Source organism: Alligator sinensis, unplaced genomic scaffold (genome assembly GCF_000455745.1).
Source record: "Alligator sinensis unplaced genomic scaffold, ASM45574v1 scaffold777_1, whole genome shotgun sequence".
NCBI lineage: Eukaryota > Metazoa > Chordata > Crocodylia > Alligatoridae > Alligator > Alligator sinensis.
Genome location: NW_005841882.1, coordinates 3,594,449 through 3,615,739, shown reverse-complemented (window position 1 = coordinate 3,615,739; position 21,291 = coordinate 3,594,449). Strand labels below are relative to the sequence as shown.

General features: G+C 43.8%; 1 protein-coding gene across 3 annotated transcripts in view; it reads right to left on the bottom strand.

Annotated features, from left to right (window-relative positions):
- LATS2 (large tumor suppressor kinase 2) overlaps positions 1 to 21,291 on the bottom strand; it is a 78,599-nt gene that overhangs the window by 45,223 nt on the left and 12,085 nt on the right. For all 3 annotated transcript variants that reach the window (XM_006017626.3, XM_006017623.3, XM_025196628.1), the window contains one exon: positions 19,114 to 19,664. In XM_006017626.3, the coding sequence (XP_006017688.1) occupies positions 19,114 to 19,452 (339 nt within the window). In that variant the 5' untranslated portion in view covers positions 19,453 to 19,664. The remainder of the gene's footprint in view (positions 1 to 19,113; positions 19,665 to 21,291) is intronic.

The following is a 21,291-nucleotide window of genomic DNA, read 5'->3' as shown; positions in this document are numbered from 1 at the left end:
TACATGGGGCTCTTCCCGGCAGGGGCTGGGCTCGGAGCGGGCGCTGAGGGTGCTGGGAGAATGCTGCATCCACCCCAAATTTCACCACCACTCCGCTCCTGCCGCCAGCCACCCGGTGCTGCTCCGGCTCAACACCCCACCTTCACCCATGCGCCAGGAAGAGCCAGGGCTGCACCAAGTGGCTGGTGGTGGCAGTGCTGGGAACACAGAGTGGCAGTGAAATTTGGGGTGCTGCAGCATCTGTCTGCCCCGCCCCCTCCCTCATTGTGGGGGGCATTGATCTGCCCCCCACACACCCCTTCCCTCCTCCTCTCCACTTCTACCACACCAGACTTACCAGCTGGAGGCAGCTCTCCACACTGCTGGCTCTGCTCCTCACTACTCCAGTGCTGCGCTGTGGCTACGCACAGCATGAACATTTACTGGCCAAGTTATCGGCCCCATTGGGCCAATATCCGATACAGCAGGGGTGGGCAATTATTTCAGGCAGAGGGCCACTTACCCAGTTTTGGCAAGCTGTCAAGGGCCGCATGGGTAGCCCCACCCCTTGACAGGTGCCCCATCCCCTGGTCACCGTCTTTGGGACCAATATCCCAATGTCTTGGGACCAATGTGCCAGGGCCTGCACTGGTGGGGCCCAAAGTGGGGCACAGGCTGGCAGGGGTCTGTGGAGCCAGGCTGGCCTGCACCAGCAGGGAGAGGGGGGAGCTGGCTCGGCTCCATAGAGCCCCTGCTGCCCGGGACCCTGTACCCCCTGCCACCCTACCCTGGGCCCTGCTGGTGCTGACCTTGGGATACCAGTACGGGTCCTGTGCTCCCGTGCCTGCTCACTCCCAGTGTCCCCCAGCCTTGCAGTACAGACAGGGGGCAGCACACAGCCCCAACCCCCTGCTCGCCGGCATGGAAGGAGCTGGTGCGGAGCTGCTTTCCTCCACACTGGGAAGGAACAAGGAAGGAGCCGGGGGAAAAGCTGAGAATGGGAAAAGCAGCCCCTCCCCCACCCATGGCCAGTGCTCCCTGCTGCAGCTGCTTGCAGCCCGCATGGGGCTGCCTGTGCCTGCTCAAGACAGCCCCACATGGGCTGAGTGGCTGCAGCAGGAAGCACTGGCCACGGGGCAGGCGAGGGGCTACTTTTTCCCGGGCCACTTTTCCCCGGGCTCCTTCCCTGCCCTCCCCCCCACCCCCCTCCCAACGCCTGCGGTTCTGGGGCCAGGCAGCCACATGGTCCCAGGCTGGAGGGACGGGGCAGGGCAGGCCCTGCTGTTGCGGGAGCCCGCCTTGGGTCCTACTGCCCCTGGCTCCTGTCATTTTTAACAGGAACCAAGGGCAGATAAATATTAATTTTCTAAATTTTTTAGGGGCCCCACAGGCTGGATAGAATGGCCTCATGGGCTGCATTTTGCCCACCCCTGCAATACAGCATATTTTCTTTATATTAGTACTGATCCGATATCAGAACGATGTATCGGTGCACCTCTACTGAGCAGTGATGCAGGAGTCATGGCCATGGAATGGGATGGGGTGCATTTGGGATGCTGAGGGGGTTTGATGAAATAAATGTGTATAGTTATGCTAGCTAATGAAGTGAAAATGCCTGGAAACCCCCACTAAAAACACACTTCCTGCAATGCTCTATATACTACTGTAGAGTAGTATACCACTACACACTGGCACGTAGCTCAGTGCATTCCATTGTACTTTGTCACGCTTCCCCAGCATGTGCTATGCCAAAAATGACTAGCTTTAACAGTTCTCTGGTGAATTAAAAAAAGGATTTTGCAACTCTAAACTAGAGCCGAGTTTTTAATTCATGTAAAGTCTGCTTATCTGCTCAGCAAGATCATTAATAGTATCTGTTGTCACACAGTTATTTCCATATTTCATAAATGAAATTTACACACAGAATTTAAGGTCCGAAGCAAGCATCATGGGAATGCAGCAATACAGAGATGGTCACAAAAGCAGTTGTAAATATTGCATGTTTGCATACTTGGGCAGGGATACATTACTGACCATATAAATACAGTGCCAGAAAGCATTTTAGTGGTCTGCATGGTAGTATGCATCTAGGTCCCTGTCCTACAAATACTTGTATTATGCATCTGAATAGTCCCATTTAAACTGCAATGGTACAACTCCCGGTGGAAATTTACTCATGATTAGTACCTCTCTGAAGGAAATAGGTTTAAATGTGTGTACCTGCTATCTACATCACTTGATCATCTTGATTAAGAACAGGTACAAATTGTTACTTCAAAGGAAAAAAAAGGAACAATGTAAACTAGAAGTTTGTCTTCTTAATTGTTTCTCTGATCATGACACCCTCACCATCTGCTCTAAATCCCTGTACTGTCTCTCTGGTTTCTGCAGAAGTGAACTTTTGAGTTTGTCTTTCTCTACAAAGCTCTTAACAACTGTGCCCTTCCCTCCTCATTAGCCCTTGCCTCTCTCCTATAATGCACTTTCCTTTATCAATGATGCCCAACTTATATGCTCATTTTTCCACTTCTTCCACACTTTTTCAAATACCTTAAACTCACTGAGCTTTTTTAATGTTAAACTTTCGTAAAATTATCTCTCTTCCAATACAGCTTTCAACCTTCTCTTCTACCTTTATTTTCCTTTTAAAGAACTGTGGATGCAAGTTGTGACAGATTGGGGTAGGTCTGTGAAAAATGATATCTTCATTATTGTACTCTTCCATTTTGTGTGCCGACTACCATTTTGTATTCTGTGGTGGGGTTTTTTGGGGTATTTCTTTCTAATGGCTGACTTTGACAAGGTCAGACTATTACACTGCATTCCAGACATGTCTGACATGGGAAGGGCTCTGGACAAAGAACTGACTGAGGACTTGGTCATACAAACAGGCTCTCTCAGGAAAAACCCAGATGTCCCAATTAAAAAGAAAAAAATTGTGATCACATGATGTAAACCCTTGAATCAAGGTACGTCTTCCTTAAAACAGGAATATTAACCCTAATCTAATTCAGGTAACTTCATCACAGAGGAAACAATCTTGAAGCAATATCCTGCTATACCCCAATTTATCCATTAACTACATCTCCTCACTGCACTGCATCCTCCCCTAATCTGGTCTCTCTGCTTTCCAGGGCTACCTGGGTTATGGCAACTTTATTTTTCTATTTTTTATTCTGTGTATTCAGATTCTTTATAGTCTTGCTGAGCACTACATGGATCAGCACACCTTGCCTACATCACTTTCTATGATCATTTTATTTAGCATGCCAACCCCTAAAAACTTTCAGGACATCTTGCTGCACTTACACTTGGGAGTTCCTTTGCCTTTAATTGCCACATGCATGTTTGCACACATGTGCATTAGAGAGGGGGAGGTCTGTATGAAGTACAATGGAGTACTGAGTTACCTGACACGCTGGAGGTTAAGGCCCAAACACAGCAAGATGTAATAAAGAACAAGCCAGTTATACAGATGGCAGCACAGGAACACAAGTGCAATTGACAGAGGTGCATATCAAGGGCTAAGAACCTGTAGTGTGTAAAAGATGTCAACCATCATTTGGGCATTGGGTAAAGTAAGCCACTTCCCTGTATTACAAAGTGCTGCATAAAATCTTGACAGAGGATACAAGCAGCAAACACCACTTTGTGAGCGTCTGGACTAAGAACATGGTCAGCAGATCTAATGAGTCCACACACAATGCAGTTCTGCTATGTATTCAACAGCTGTGTGTTCTGCTCAACATAGGTTTCCAGGAAAGTGGCCTTCCTTATCCTGAAGTCCTCCTGACACTACTGGATCATCCTAGGTCTGCAACACTGGCTTCTCTCATCCAAGAGCAAGTAGCTGTCAAAAATGACTGCCAAGGAGTGACTGCACTTTATAACCTTCAGCTCTTAGTTTCCAAACTCAAGAGTTTCCAAGCTCCCTCCTCTTTTGTTACCCCTCCTAGATAACGTAAACCATAAAAATGGAGCTATTTTGTGCTGCTTTTGTCATTTATTCCTCCCCTCTGATGCCTATCTACAATTGGGACAAGGTTTTAACATGTGTCAGTTAATATGTATTAAATTCCCAGTGTAAAAGCTGCTGAACTTTTAATAAGCCCTCCCTACTGGAAGTCATGCCTTAAGCTCCCCCTTCTAGCTTGCAGTGTGCTACAACTAAGGCTGCCTTGTCTGCACTACAGTTTTAACGTTAGCCAACAAGTGTTAACACCACGTCTTTCTTCCTACAGAAGACATGACCTTTGGCACTTGTTTGCCATATTTATATAGATAGATCATCAGGACGGTGATCTTGTCTTCGTAAGTATCTATTAAGTCCCTAGCCAACAGCTGCCCCAATTATAAGGCACATACCCTGACGCAAATCCTGAGTTTCTCTGGCAGCTTGTGGCCCATAACACCAACTGCTTTCTAATTTCTCTCTCCTTGTACTCTGCCATTGGCACATCCTTTCACAGCATCTGATAAAGTGATTTTCAGTTCATGAAAGCTTTTACTATACATATAATCTATTTAGTCTATAAGGTGCAAATCTAGACAAAAAGAGGAGCTGGGCAATCAGTTCAAGAGGTCAGCAGGGAGGACCACCACAAGACACAAAAGCCAGCTGGGAAGACAGGTCTTGGTGGCCCAGTAACACACAGAGAAAAAAAGGCCTCTGCAAAGCATTCTTATTCTGGCAACTGGTGGACGTGGTGTCAGAGTTGGCAAGCTAGCATAGGATCAAGGAGCACCTATACACGTGCCAGACATCTGCTCCGACGCGCTAATTAGAGGTGCACCAATACATCGGTCCATATCATATCGGCACCAATAAAAGGAAAATTGACATTTTCGGTAATCAGCTATTGCCCCTCCCCGTGCCCCTGGATGAGCCACTCATGGCTCCGTCCTGCACCCACCCCACACTGGCTAGGCAACGCCTGCTTCTACCCCAGACCCTACCCCACACCTGGCCTCACCGTGGGAGCCTCGATCTGCCCCCCTACATTTCTTCCCTTGCCCCCCCTCTTCCCTGGCCCCCCCCCCCCCAATTTACCAGTTGGACACTACTCCCCAAGTTGCTGGGCTGCATACTGGCAATCAAATCGGTACTGGCCAATACAGCTCATTAATAATCAGCCATTGGTATCTGTCCAAAAAATCTTTATCGGTGCACCCCACTAATTAACATGCAGAGCTCCTAATTAGCACACTCCAGCAGCCTCCACATGTCTATTCAGTACCCCCATGCTTCAAAATGGTGGTGGGGGCGCTTGAACTAAAGCTCAAATGCCATTTTGAAGTGCAGGACACTGAATACACGTGATGCTGCAAGCACTTTAATTAGAGCAGCTCTCGGAGCCACTCTAATTAAAACACCTCCCCTCCCCATCACACATGCATATATAGATGCTCATAGGTAAGAAGGGCTGGAAGGGACCTGTTGAAATCATCTAGTCCAGCCCCCGGCTCAAGGCAGGATTATTTCTAACTAAACCAACCCAAACAAGTGTCTAACCCAGGGGTGGGCAATTATCTTGGGCCACTTACTGAGTTTTGGCAAGCCATCGAGGGCCACAAGACAGGCAGCCAGGGGCAGATAAATATTAATTTTTTCTAAACATTTTAGGGGCCCCGCGGGCCAGATAGAATGGCATCTGGCCCACAAACCACATTTTGCCCACCCCTGGTCTAATCTGTTCTTGAAAATGCCCAGGGATGGAGATTCCACAACTTCTCTAGGTAGCCTGTTCCAATGCTTGACCAACTTTCTCATAATCAGAAAGTTCTTTCTAATCTCCAACCTAAATTTCCTCTGCTGCAGTTCAAGACCATTGCTCCTAGTTCTGTCCCCGACTGCCACAGAGAAAAACCCGTCTCCATCCTCTTTATAATCACTGTTCAGATATTTGAAAATCGTTATCAAATCTGACCTCAGTCTTCTCTTTTCTAAACTAAATAACCCTAGCTCTTCCAGCCTTTTTTCATGAGTCATGTTTTCCAGGCCTCTATCATTTTTCTCACTTTCTGCTGGAGTCTTTCCAATCTGTCCACATCTTTCTGGAAGTGCAGGGCCCAAAACTAGGCACAGTACTTCAGATGAGGCTTCATCTGTGCTGAACAGAGCAGAGAAATCACTATTTCTAATTTGCAAGAGACGGTACTATTAATACAACTCAACATGTTGCTGGCTTCTCACAACAAGAGCATAATGTTAGTTCATATTCAGCTTCTTGTCCACTATAACCTCCGGGTCTTTCTCTGTAGAACTGCAGCCAATCCAAACATCCCCCAGTCGATATTTGTGTATGCAACCATCCCATCCCAAGTAAAGGACTTTGTACTCATCCTTGTTGAATTTTTTTTGTTTGATTTTGGACCATTTCTCCAGCCTATCCAGGTCATTCTGTATCTTAACCCTACCCTCTAGTCTCTACAACTCCACCCAACTTGGCACTGCATGCAAATTTGCTATGCATGCACTGAATTCTACCATCCAAATCAGGGCTGTTCAACTAATTTGTGGCTGGGGGCTACACATTGGGAGGTTCCACACCTCCACATTCTCCCCAGCCCATGTGGGTTGGTGTTCCCCTTCCTCTCCTCAGCTGCTACACCATGCATGCAGAAAGCCCCTCCTCACTACATCATGCCCATAGATTGGACATTAGGAAGATAGATTGGACATTAGGAAGAACTTCTTCACAGTTCGAGTGGCCAAGGTCTGGAACGGGCTCCCAAGGGAGGTGGTGCTCTCCCCTACCCTGGGGGTCTTCAAGAGGAGGTTAGATAAGCATCTAGCTGGGGTCATCTAGACCCAGCACTCTTCCCTGCCTATGCAGGGGGTCGGACTCGATGATCTATTGAGGTCCCTTCCGACCCTAACATCTATGAATCTATGTGAGTGGGTGCCCCCTACCTCCTTGGTTGCAGGTTACCCCACTGTACCACACTGCGGCCTCCCCCAGCACTACAGACTGAGCTGAGCTACACTGCCCAGTTCTGTCCTGCTCCCTGGGATGGAGGCAGGAAGTGAAAGCCAGAGAAGGGAGGGGGAATCCCGAGACCCTGCCTGCATCAGCAACCTGAACAATGAGGGGAGTAACAGCCATGGGGAGCTCATAGCCAAGGAAGTGGGGGTTGGGCCACTTGCCCAAGTATGCAGTACAACCCTGGTTCAAATCATTAATTAAAATGTTGAATAACACCAGGTCCAGGACAAACCCCCGGGGAATCCCATTTGATACCTCTTTCCAGCTAGACATTGAGCCATTGATGACTATTCGCTGAACTCAGTGATCCAGCTGTTGAGCATCCACCTTACAGTACTTTTATCTAATCCAGGGGCGGGCAATTATTTTGGGCTGAGGGCCACTTCCCAAGTTTCGGCAAGCTGTCAAGGGCTGCATGGGTAGACCTGCCCCTTGACAGGTTCCCTGCTGCCAGTCACCATCTTGGGACTGGAAATCCTGCCCCTAACCCCTCCCCACCCTTCACCCCCAAAAGTACTCCTTTCAGCAAGGGGTTTTGCCATCTCGGAACCAGAAAAATACCAAATTATATTCTAAAAAGCAAACACCTAAAACGTTCATTAATTTGATTTAAAAAAAATATTTTTTCCCTAGTTTATACGTGTTTGTGTAGTGTGCAGAGGTGATTCCACAATAGCTTCAAAATGAAGTCTTACACTTGTATATTGTGGGTGGGTATAGGTTTGTGGGGGGCTGTGGGTATGTGGGGTGAGGGAGCATGTGGGTAGGCATGGGGTTTCTGGGGGGCTGTGTGAGTGGGTGTGGGGGTCTGCACGTATTGCAGTGCAAGGGGGGTGAAGGGTGCATGTGTATGGTGGGGTATGCATGTGGGACTCGCCCTACGAACACACACACACACCCCCACCCTGCCTTCTCTGTCTGTGCACTCCCCTTCCCACTCCACCTGGGTCAGGAGTCACATGGTGCTGGAGCAGGGCAGGGGCTGTAAGCGGGGAAATGCCTGGGGGTGGGTGGGGCTGGACTCCTGCCTCCTGCCCCTGGCTCCTGTCATCTTTGACAGGCAGCCAGGAGCAGATAAATATTTGCTAATTTTATTATTAGGGGTCCCATGGGCAGGATAGAATGGCCTGGCAGGCTGGACCTGGCCCATGGGCCTTATTTTGCCCACTCCAATGTAATCTGTATTTCCTTAGTTTGTAAATGAGAATGTAGTGGGAGGCTTTGTCAAAAGCCTTGCTAAAGTCAAGCTATATCACAGCCACTGCTTTCCCCTCATCCGCAGCACCTATCACCTTATCATAGAAGATCAAGTTGGTCAAGCGTTACTTGCTCTAGGCAAATCCAGAAAATTCCTTGCAGACTGAGTCCATGATTTTTCCATGGAGCTGACAGGTTGAGAGGCTGAGCCTCATTATTTCCACTCTCCCCAGTACTTTTTGAAGCAAAGAATGTTGCAAACCCCTTGGTGTTTGGAAAGTGCTCACTTGCCCCTGTAGCAGTGGGACAAAGACAACGGTCCAGAGGGCATGAAACATACAGACTGGAGTCTTTAGTTTATGGCACCAATGGGCAAAATTTTCAAAAGTATGGGCTTCTGAAAGTGTTCTTCAGTACTGTGGATATCATGTTCTCTCAATTTAAATCCAAAGGGGTTTTTTACTACAAAAGTTAGCATATGTTTTTACACATTTATATCTAATTTAACATTAAGGTTATCCATGTAATTACACAGGAGAGAAGAAGTGGAATGTTAATATTTTTCATGCTGCATACATATAATACCATCAACAGTCAAGTCACAAACACATAGTTTGGAACAAAAATTCTGAGATACACCAGTGCTAACTCTTATAGACATGTACTACCTCGATTTGAATAAAAAAAAATTGATTAGCTTTAAAAGAAGTCTAAAATGTCTTAGCTACACCCAAACAAATGAATATCCTGCAGCTACACTGACAAGCCTGCAGCCTGCTTAGAGCTCTGTATTAAGCCAAGGTCCCTTCTACACATGCAGGTAACGGCAATGGGATCCAATATGCAATCTACACAAACAGACCTCCTGCCATGCCATGCATTTCATGCACCTCCTGCCCCGGGTTGGGAGATCGCAGCTGGGTCCTGGCACTGGGAAGCATGCTGTGAGGACCCAGAGTCCGCAGCTGCTGGGGCTGAGAGTCCCCTCAATTATGGGACTCTCAGACACCACTGCGGTGGTATACCACTGCAGCTGGGAGCCTGTCAGCTAATATGGCTTCCAGACACAGGGGAGACCCTCCTATATGTGCAAATTAAAGCTCAATAGCAACCAGTTATAAAGTTAGTGCACATTTTCAAGCCCTAACTTTATAGCTGGTTTGAGCTTTTTATGACATGATAGCTACTTTGCACATGTAGCTGGGTCTCAAGACAATTGTACAATTAACCAGTTAACTGTGCAATATCTGTAACATGTAGAGGGGGCCTAAGCAAGAGCAAAGTTGGATCTATTTAGTACTGAGCTGAGAGACCTCCAGAAAGGGTGAAAAAGTAAACGAGTTCACAGAATGTGCCTAATACAAAAGAAACTCAGTAGCCCCTATCTCCAGAGCAACAATATTTGAAGGCTTGGCTGTGCTTTTTCCCCTAACATTTTATTAACACTTTGTATAGTATTACATATGTTCAATACATAGAAGATGCCAACTATAGACAAGGTCAATACACATAACAAATATAATCTCCGGTGAGAGTCTGACAAGTGCTACTCTAATAGAAAAACAGTAGTAGTACAAAGGAAACCTCCACCACCACTACCAGGCCAGCAGAATTCAAACAGAGTTGAAAGGAACATTCATACAATAGGCTGTGGTGTGCTGGCTAGTGATGGTATCCATCCTCACAACCAAATAACCTTAATGTTGCCATCTGCAGCACAAATCACTTATTTTTAGAGGGCAAGTACTGCGATTCTCAGTCCCCTACTTTCTGGAATTATGCCCTGGAAAAAGGCTGCACTGGTAATTTTTAGTTTTCCTTCCCATGCCAGGCAGGACAGAATTTGGTTCTATAGAAATAAAAAAGAGGAATAAAAACTATATTAGTACATTTTCAGGAAATTTTGGAGTTAAGTGCAGGTTTTTCTTCCCCTTAGGCAATATGACATAATGTTTGGCAATGATACAGTAGCATATAATGGAAGAAAAAAGTTTATTTCCTTTCTAATATATTATATTGTACTATTAGTTGAATAGCAGGTTATGTTCAGTGCTTCATAATCCTGTAATCAGTGACCTACTATAAAGGATTTGCAAATAGTGGCAGCATTAAAATTTCTCCTAACTTTAGTTGAATATCCCATGTTTTTGTTATTTTAGTTTCACTTTTACTGATGCAGAAAAATGGTATTTTGCAAACAATTTAAGTTTAGTTTGGGATATGGGTAAAGAAAAAGGAAAATAAAATAACCTACTGTGATCTCATATGTTATATGTGGCCAGCATTCATTAACTAAAAACAAAAAAAAACAAAAACAAAAACAAAAACAAAAAACAAAAACCTATTAACAAATAACTATTACCAATATATGCCTCCAAACTCTAGTTGTTAAGGACAAATGGAGATTTAAGCAGAGAGTGATTAAAAATATGCAAAAGGAACTGCTACACCCTAATACTATTGTGATACAGCTTCCTGTTACATTAAGGGCATTCTTAAACTTTTGGTCACAAAATTTTTTTTGTTTTGTTTTGCTTTGTTTTAAAGTTTGAGGTTAACACTTGTACAGAATTTTCAGTGATCTGATGGAGCCTTTTCCTCCTTTGCTAAAGATACACATTACCTTGTACCAGCCATTGCTTTATATCTATTACTGCACAAGTTTAATTAATACAGAAAAACAAGAAGAAAAAAAATTAAGAATGTATCTTCTGAGTGCAATATGATGATGATGACGCTTTAATACAACCTTTGCAAATTAATCTACATCCAGTCCCCTTAATATACATACAGACTTTGCATTAATGCTAGTGGCGCACACATGGAAAGCACAGCAGGCTGCACTGGTTTGACAGAACTGACAATTGTGTATGGAGTTAAGGTTTAAATTTGCCACAAGATTCCCAGCCTGGTGGTTCACAGATAGCCTTAAGAAATCCCAAAGCAGAAAGGAGGAGTAGTAAAGTCAGAAGCAGGCAAGTAAAATGAATAGCAGCCTGGTAGGTTCCATTTTTGTACCCTGCTGCCACAGGACCACAGGGGAGTGCTCTATGGATAAACAGTGCAAAAAAAAAAAAAAAAATCTTCCACTGCTGGGGAGAGGATGAAGAAAACCCCTTTGCTGCCTGTCCAAGATCCACCAAAACAAGTAGCTGTGCCACTATTCATATAACCAATTCCCAGAGCTCACCCAGGAATGTCTTGCAGGAGCAGTACATCAATACTTAATAGGAATGACACTGCCCTTCTTGCCAATCCCACTGCATGGGAAGGCTGGAGAGAAAGAAAAATGGAATGAAATAGACACGGAGAAGCTTACAACAGCTTAGGAATAGGCTTGGCCTCTTTCCTTCAGCCCCTGGGGAAGCTATGACTCACTTCATTCTCTAGCAACCAAACTGAAACAAGGAAAGAAGCCCTCTGCAGCCATGTGGGTAGGAAACACTGCAGCCTTCCGGAACAAGCAAGGGTGGAGGGAGACAGTGGGTGATCCTGGAAGCATCTATGGAAAAAAGGCAAAGAAATGGAAAGCAAAAAGGGAGGGGCCATAAATAAAAGACAGGGGAAAGGATAGAAGCAAGCTCATAATGTCAATAATAAAAACAGGGGAAAACAAAAAAAAGTGGAGGATGTACAAAGGAGGTTGAAAGCCTAAATCCTTAGATGCACTCCAGTAGCTAAAATAAATTCTCTCTATTACATTCAGAATCACTTTCATTTGAAGTGTGTTTGTGACCCAAAACCTGAAATTAGATCTAGTACACGTTGAATTGTGACTGCGCATGATAGCTCAGACACCATCCTTGCTGAACTTCCTGCAGAACCATCCAGGCCACTTCAAAGTTCACTTAGCTTTTTCGTTTAGAAAAAGCTGTCTTTCAATTTGCAGCACAATTTACTAGAATAACATGCTCAGATCTCAAAATTATTGGCAGACCAACAGCATCCATGGCCAGGAGGAGATTTCAACATATACATGTAATCACCTTGTTGTCAATCAGATGACATGGACTCAAAAGCCAACAGTAGGCAGATGACACAACTCTCCCTGCCACTCAACACATACAATTGTTCTGCTGTCACCAATGGTTCAGCATTTGGGTAAGATTAGCTGGTTGAAATTAAATCTGAATAAGACAGAGGTGATGCTGGTGGGCAGAGGAAAGCATTTTGGGGTATTTACAGCCATGACATAGCCTCCAGTTAAAGGTACAAACCCACAATTATTCAGTTCAATTAACTGAATTGCATTACTTAATTGCATTCATCCAATGAATATGGCTACAACTGCAAGTAATGGATTCTATCACCTGGTAAGTAGGGACACCATCCCAGCCTGGCAGACAATGATCTGGCCTCAGCTGTTCATACTTTCATCAACTCTTAGCTAGCCTTCAGCAGTTAGTACAGCATACCTGGGCTTCAGACTTTTGAGAACTCCAACTAAAGAAAATGCTATAGCACTTCCCAGCAACACCATCTACTAGGAACACATCAAGTTCACATCTGCTACTTGCACTGGCTTCCTGGAAAATATCAAATCAAGTTCAAGGTTCCAAGATGAAGCATATGCCTGAAGAGTGAAGCTGCTGACTACAAATGAACTCTCTGTAACATGGGTAAATTTTGTGCATACAGAAGACAGAGCTTACTCAGGATGGCACAAGTTGTGGAATGAACTCCTCCAGAAACTGAGGTCCATCATGTATCTCACTACTTTCGACTCCAAATGCACAGTGCATTTCTTTGAATACCCTCTCTTCAACAATCATCTGCTGCTATATTCTTAAACTATAAGACAATCCCACACTACACTGCAATCCCCTGTACATCCTTTCAGAGAGGTGAGAGAATAAACAATTGTGATAGATGCCACAACTATCATGTTACTTTATACACTACTGGAAGCTGCTCAGACTATGGCACTGTGTGTATTACAAGAACCCATGGAGAAGACAAAACAGAATGAATACTTAATTGGTCATGCATACCCTGACAGATTTTCTGCAGAACCTAAACATGGTGTAGTAGAGCCTGCTAGTTAACTGTGCAGGTATGAGTTCAAAGGAAACATGAATCTGCCTGATTTTGTGGGTTCTACATAATCAATTAATAGTTACCAAAAAAGTACCCCCCAAAAAAGAGAGAGGAGTATAGAAATATCACTTTGGTAAAAAGTATTCCACGACAGAAAGATCAAAAGAATCCTGGAATGCAATAATAATAATAAAAAAAAAAATCTACAAACTAAATTCCAAGACTTCAGTGTAGCATAGATGACAAGATGGTCAGCTTGATACTCTTAGATATATTACAATATCCACAAACAGCTGTTATCTTTCCAGCTCTTTGAAAGACAGTGTAATTAGAGCATGAAGGACAGATTCTCCCTTAAGGAATGTTCAGGTATTGGCATGGGGTGGGTGCATATCTTGTTTTCGAGCCATTTGTAAAAGCCTAAGTGAAATGAACTGCGAGAGATTCCATACGTCATGAATCACACAGTATACTGTAGAGCACAGCAGTGCGTCACAAGCTGGGTATACAGTATGAGAAACATTCTAAATAAGTAATTTTGTTAAGAATAACTACACATACACCCCATACTCAAGGATCTTTAATAAGCAAAGCAGGCAGCTGTTTATATTACAGTGTTTCTAGTTCCAAGCTGTTTTGCCAGAATTATTTTAATTCTGAAGAAAAATAGCAAGATAAAGCCTAGCTTGCTGAGGTTAACAGAACATATCTGATCACATGCTCAATTGCATCCTGTCATTAACATGAAAAAAACTCAACAACCCAACTACATTTAAAACTGCACGTGTTCCCTAATTGCCCCAGGTGATTCCAAGTGATTACTGATCCACAAGAACACTCTCAAGGATCTTGTCCAGTTTCTCAGCAACTGCAAGCTACACCTCCAGCAAGCTACATTTCCAAACCTAGCAAGCTCTGTTTACCAGGGAATAGCATACTCGCAGATTAGTGTTTTTGGCTTTAAGCTTTTGCACCGAGTAACAGCAGGCCTTCAGTTGTTAAACCCAACAAGTTCTGAAACTATTTCTACTCAATATTTGTTATTCAAACTTTCACACGAGTTTTTAAGTCATCTTTGCAAGAACAATTAGTACTTTCTGAAAATAAACTGGATTATAATTATTTTTTAATTGTGTTTTATATTTACAGAATCCCTTTGAATATTGATAATGAGCTCCAGCCTTTACTGAGGTCAATGGCAAAACTCCCACTTAGTTCAGGGGAGCCAGGGTTTTATATCAGTGTCACCAGGCTGAAAACAAGTATATTTTGTTATTCAAATGCTAATGTTCCTAGCTGTTGAAAGGAATAGTAAGTATCAATGCACAGCCCTGATGAACACAGCAACTGTCAATTAAAATAATTATGACAACTTAAACATGCTTCTAGTTTATATATTTTTTAAATCAAGCAGTTCCTAGGATTATTGAAAATGAAAGACATGAGAACTTGTTTTTAATCCTGCATTTATTTTATGAATGACAGTACTTTATTCATATAATTAAGTTTACTGTTTTCCCTGTAGCCAAATTCCCTTATTTGTATGGGTTTTTCAGACAGCAAAAGAGAAAATTAAAAGAATAAAATGCAATTGTGTTCTGATATTGCTTTTAACTGAACAGATTTCAACTTGATATATTTTTAAGGATATAATTTTAATAACTGCTTTGATTCCTTGTTCCATCACCCCTCTGTGTGAATTCAACTGTTACTCTCAGAACAGAGAGCTGTAAACTCTGCTTTATATTGTAAGAAAGATTGGAAACCCAACTTTGATGGACCATAAGGTCTCTCTCTCCAACTTTATTAGCATTTCAAAATACTACAAAACATGCTGCAGATACACCAAGTGGATGAACTTAAAAAAAATATTTTAGTGCCAGTTGTTTCTTTTCAAAAGAACAGTGGTACTAGCCCAGTGACCAGGAGGAAAAGTATTAATTTTTGCATAACCTAGTATAACAGAATATCTAACAGCAGTAGTATTACTTTCCAGTATTTCTTTTGGAACACCAAACCAAATCAGCCCATTATTGAAATCCTTGGCTGAAGTTCTGGCCAAATGTGACCTTGATTCTGTTAACCCTGCACCACAAGGCATAAGGAAAGGAAGTTGAACATAAAAATTAAATAATCAAAGTAAGTGCATCAGGATCATGGGAAGATACAAAAAAAAAAAATCATGTCAAATACTCTCAGCTCTGATTTTAATGGCTGTCAACATAAAAGATACCAGGGGGCCAATATCTAAGACAGGATATATTTTAAAAGGTAGTCATAAGTGATATACATACAGTATGCCAATACTTGAGCTAAAGCACTTTTCCAGCACAAATTAAAAACATTCAATCAGGTGGGCACATATCCGGGTTTCCAGGCTCAGTGAGGCATGGTACAGGGATTAAGTATCAACATCTAAGAAATATGCATCCAAAGAGGCCGTACAGGTATGTGTGACACATCCATCTCAGACACGCAAATCATGTTCACTTCACATGGACTCATAAGTCCATATGGAGGGTTTGAGTTCACAAGTGCTTTGGGAACTTCTGAGAGAAAACTTAAACAAAACAAATTTAGGTTCCCAAGCGATGCTCAAACACACATAGAAAGCCAACTGCTTAATTAGAAACTGCATCCAGTACAGAACTTTGGTCCACTTGACCACTTAACACCTAGCTGTAACATGAGACAGTCAGCTGAGTCTGCACCCCATCTTACCTCTACCTGTCGTAGAACACAAGCAGCTTTGAGCAGGAACTGCCTTTATCTGTGTGTTGTAGGAAGCAAGGTTCTCCATAGGGTGGGGAAGCTCAAGAGTGTGTCTACCCAACTATACAGCTAGTCCAATCAAAGATATCACCACAAAAAACCCACAACAACAACAACAACTTGCTTTTCATATATTTCCTGAGCCACCGCTGCTACAAAAACACTCCAACCCTACTACCTCTGTGTACTATATAGCACCAAGGAAATGTCAGTGCTTAGCAATTTACTCATATTAAACCACCACTTCAAAGAAAGCTTTGAGATGCTCACAAGTTTTTAAAAATACCTAGAATCCAGGGTCTGTCAGATGACTGAGCTGGAAACAAGTCTTGAAATCAATGAACCTTTATTGAGAACAATGCGTCCAGGGAGCTATGAACTCAAGTGTCTCATCTGGATGCACAACTGCCATTTAATCACATGGATGGGGCAGGGAATGGTTTCTGTAACAGCCAGAACCTAAACCAAAGACAGCGCTTGTCAGATGAAAACTAAGGTCTTCACCCATACGTGTTGACCACAAATGGGAAGCCAGGAGCAAATGCATATAATACTTCCCATGAAAAATGCTGGTTAACATAAAATGGAGTTGCATTCTGAACCAGCTGCATCTGGTCTTTAGATTGCATCACAGTGCCAACCTTGAAGGGACAAAGCATTTATCACTGCACTGAGTTCTTTATTTGAAAGGAGCTATTGCAACTTCTTACAAAGTAGGCAACAGGGGAGGAGGGGGAAAGTAGGCCTGATTTCCTTTGCTTGTTGAATACTCAGAAACAGCTCAGGATTCAATCAGTCCTTCCTCTTTGTGACCCTGGCTAACCATGGGCACACTGCCTCAGGTAAGGAGACAGATATAGGCTGCATACACACATTCAAATAACCTAGCAGAATTCTCCTTGGTTTGTTTTCCTAGTAGAAAAACTTACCAGGAGACGCAGACATTTGAATGCTGAGCTCTTGAAGAGCAGAGAGCTTGCAGTACTGAGGCTACACAGTAGGGCTGCGCAAAGCTTCAACAGCTGATTTGATTCGGAGGAGATTGGGCCCAATCCGGTGACCGAATCTCCAAATCGAATCGGGAAACCAAGTAAAAGCTCCAAATCAATTCAAACCATCTGAATCTATTCAGAAAAATATTCAGCTAATTTGGAGATTCAGCCATAGACTAAGGCAGCTGATAGCTGCCTCCAGTCTGGCAAGCTGCCCAGCCAGGGGGCGCATTACTCAGGGAGGTGGGCTGGGGGGCGCGGGATGCAGGTGAAGCAGTGCTGGGAGTGGGGACTCTGCCCTACTGCCACTTGCCCAGCCAGGGGTGGGGGGGGAAGGATGCAGGCACAGATCACTCCAGGCAGAACGGGGCAAGCAGCAGCAGGTTATAGCCCCCATGGCTCCTCCCACCAGGGCAGAGGCAGACACAGCCTGGGGAGCCACAGGAGGAAAAAAAGCCCCACACTCACTGGCTGCAGGAGCAGCAATTGGGGCCTCAGAGGGCTCATGGCAGAGCCCCCCCATGCAGTGCAGGGCACTGGGGGGCAGCAGGGATTGTGCCCCCCACTTGGCACCTGTGCGGCAGCTGCCCCATGGCATGGGTACAGCGCAGCTCAGCAGGGTGCTGTGTGCCATCTGGGAGCTGAGGCGGTTCTGTGCGTCAGCTGGAGCCTGGCAGCGCTCAGTCCCAGTGGCCCAAGCTCCCAGACAGCGCACAGTGCCTGCCGAACTGTGCTACACCTGCACAATGTGACAACTATCACATGGGTGCCAGGTGGGGGGAGGGGGCAACCCCACTGCCCCCCGCTGTGTGGGAGGGGCTCTGCCATGAGCACCAGGGCCCCAATCACTGCTCCTGCAGCTGGCGAGTGCAGGGCTTTTTAAGTGCTGGGGCTAGGCAGGGCAGCCATGGGGGCTTCTCCAGTGGCTCCCACCTGGGGAGAGGCAAGCACAGCAGGAGTCATCGTGGGAGAACCTGAAGCCGTCCAGCTGTGCCTACCTCTCCCAGTCAATCCGAATCACTGAATCAGCGCCGAATCTTCCGAAACTGATTTGGTTGACTCAATTCAGGACAGTGATCCGAATCAAATCGCTGTCCTCCGAGTTGAACACTTCCCTATTCACACAGACCTACTGTGCAGCCAGGGGACGCTGCATATATCTCAGCATGCTTTGCAAACTCCCTCAGTCTGCCCATAGATAGCTGGCAGCAGTGCACACAGGACAGCTCTGATTGGCTGTTGCAGACTGCTCAGTCAGCCTCTCTCCCCCTGTAGGAAGGTGTGGGATTGTGAAGGGGGCATGTCCAGCTACCTGCTTGGCTGGTGCAGCAAAGTTCAGTGAGCAACATACCGTCTCCCAGAGGAACTGGGGGAGAGCTGGAGCAAAGCACCCTGGGATGCTAAAGGACAGTGCTGTAGCTTCTCTCAGAAGAGAACATGTACAGACTTTTGCTCTCCCAAGAGAAACTCTCGGGAGCAATTTAACTCTGGTTGTTCCCAAGTTATTTTTCTCCTGGAGCAGCCATTTTTGCTCTGGGAGAAAAATCCTGAACAGCTGTACACTTGTAGTTTCTCATGGGAGAGTTACTGCTCTCCCAAAAGAAACTGAATGTCTGTACATAGCCACAGTCTCTGCACTTTCTTCTGGATGCTTCTGAAAGTCAGTGGGACTTAAAAGCTTAAGTCACTTAGGTGGTTTTAACAAGTTAACCTTAAAAGTCTCACAGCTAATTCTCATTGGTCTAACAGTACAAAATTACATGGATGCACTACCTAATTATGAAGGAGATGACACCCAGCTTTACATATACATATTCCAAGCACATAAGCCTACCCTCTCATTATCACCCACATACATATACCAGCTAGAGAAGCACTGCTACAGAATTCTGCTGACCCACATGATAGCCCATGGGGCAGATTAACAGTCACCCACCCCTGGCTTCTGGAACCAACAGATTTGCTTGCAACAGCAACACTATATATTCAGAAAGGGTCTGTAGCAACATCGCTACCACATGGCCAACAGCCTTGAGTGCAGCAGGCAGGCCCAGGAGAATCACCAACTCCTATCACCCAACAATACTTTGGAATTTCATAAACTTGCTTTAAAAACCAACATCAGTATCCCCCTCCAAATTCATACATACCTGATCACAGCCTGCATTCACCAATTCCTGTAACATCTGCCTATTTACTTCTATAGTTGCTGAGGTGCCCGACTCATTAGCAAAAGGCAATAAGGAATATCTGATTTCTCGCAGTGCTTTTTGATAAGGTCCGAACTTGGCTGTTTGTCTCATTTGCTGCTGCCTGGCAGCATCTTTCCGTACTAAAATTTTAGGGTCCAGAGAAGTTTCACTGCCTGGTCCAACAGGTAACACCTGACCTGAAGATTTAGAAGGCTGCTTTAAACCTTCCCGAATCTCTTGTAACCTTTGTCTGCTGTTTCCAGAATAAGTTGTAGCAGGAAAAGTCTTTGGCCTCATTGTTAATCCAGTTTTCTTTCAGCATAAATAGTCTCTCTCTTTTTTTAAGACACTTTATTCTGAAAAGTGTTTCTCTCGATGGTATTAATTTGTTGTAAACATAATCCTTAAAATCAGTTTCCACTCTGAATGTTTTACTTCAGTTCACAAACTTCATGGCTTCTACAAAGAATGAAAACCCCCAAAATCTTCATTTTGCAGACTGACTGTATCTGAAACAAAAGAAAATATAAACAATTTAATATTGTTTTCTGCCTCTTTTAAACAGTTTGCTACATATAGGATAGAAGTGAATTTTTTTAAAAATAAGGTTTCTTTTTCTAGATTTCCAAGATTTGAAAGGATTTCTTAAACTGATGGCTGAGTGACATTTTTAATAGAATGGTCAATGTTATTATCCATCGTAGAAAGATGTTGACACAAATTTTCCACAGTAAATTTTCATTTCTCTTGACATTTTTAGTTTCCAAAATAGTTGAAAACCACAAACCCCGAAGTTTAAAAAGTTCACATTGCCTAACATTGGGCAAAATTCACACATAACTGCATAACAAAAAATTGGGCAAGCCTATTTTTATGTCATAATTAGCAAGAGGTATGTTCATACTGAGACTCTCTGCATCAAGATCTTGTCTGAAAAAAGGCCCCGATTATTTTACAATCACTGAGTTACAAACAAAGGAAGAGGAGATTTCTAATGGAAATAGCGACAGCTCTAACTAGAGTATTTCCTACTATCCAAAAGCCAAGCTCAGTAACCAGACAGACAAGAAATTCTGACATTCTACTTTAACCTTAATAAATGCTGAAGATGCAGAACTTACTTCAAGAGCAGCAAGAAAAAAAATAATCTACCCTGCACTGAGAGGGCCACATTCTTTTAAATGTAGAGTTGTACTTTACCTACTAAAAAAAAAAAAAAAATGCGTTATTCAGAAAAATATAGATGGAAGAAAAAAAAAATGCGTTATTCAGAAAAATATAGATGGCAGAACCTGAGCTCCAAAAGATAACATGTGTAGTGAAAAATAATAAAAATCCCAGTCTGGAAACAAGGCAAATATGGGACAGGACATTCAAATATTAAACTTGTGAACTCTGTAAGGGAGTCTACTTTCCTTCATGTGTTTTTTTTACAGCACCTAGCACAACGAGGCTCTGGACCTGGCTGGGGCTTCCTGACATTAACATGATAAAAATGTTGCACAATTGTATATTCAAAGGAGGATTAAAATGTCCACTGCTGATGCACCACACACACTACTGATGCCAGCTCCACACCTTGGCTTCTGTTATGGTTTAACTGAAAATACTGTCTCCTCTAATATACGTATTAACACATAAAATGCTTATCATCTATACATCTGTATCGCATTATGAAGTAACTATCTGCTGTATAGGTTTTCCATTCAGTTGTTGTGGAATAGCAAATGCAATTATTTAAGTCAGGAAAGTGCTTTATTTCCTCACCAATAACACAAGTCAAAAACTAAAGGGAAATATTTCGAAAAGTTCATTTCTGGGAACAGAAAGTTTAAGCCCCAAGAGAAAAACGTTTCCATAATGATTATTCCCCATTTTACCAAGCTCCATATGGATTTAAGTACAGTTCCTGCAATTGTGAAAACTACATGATTTTTCATCCTGAACAAGGGTATTAAATCAAAAGCCTCTCTTAACCCTGCACTCGGACGTGAGTATGATCAGAACTTGGAGAACATCTCCAGATGATCACCATCCATCCTCAGAGCCCACAATGCCTGCCATTGCCTATTTTGAAGGGTGAAGGCATGAAATCACCTTTAAAGTCAGCATCACTCCCCGGTTAGTAAAACATTC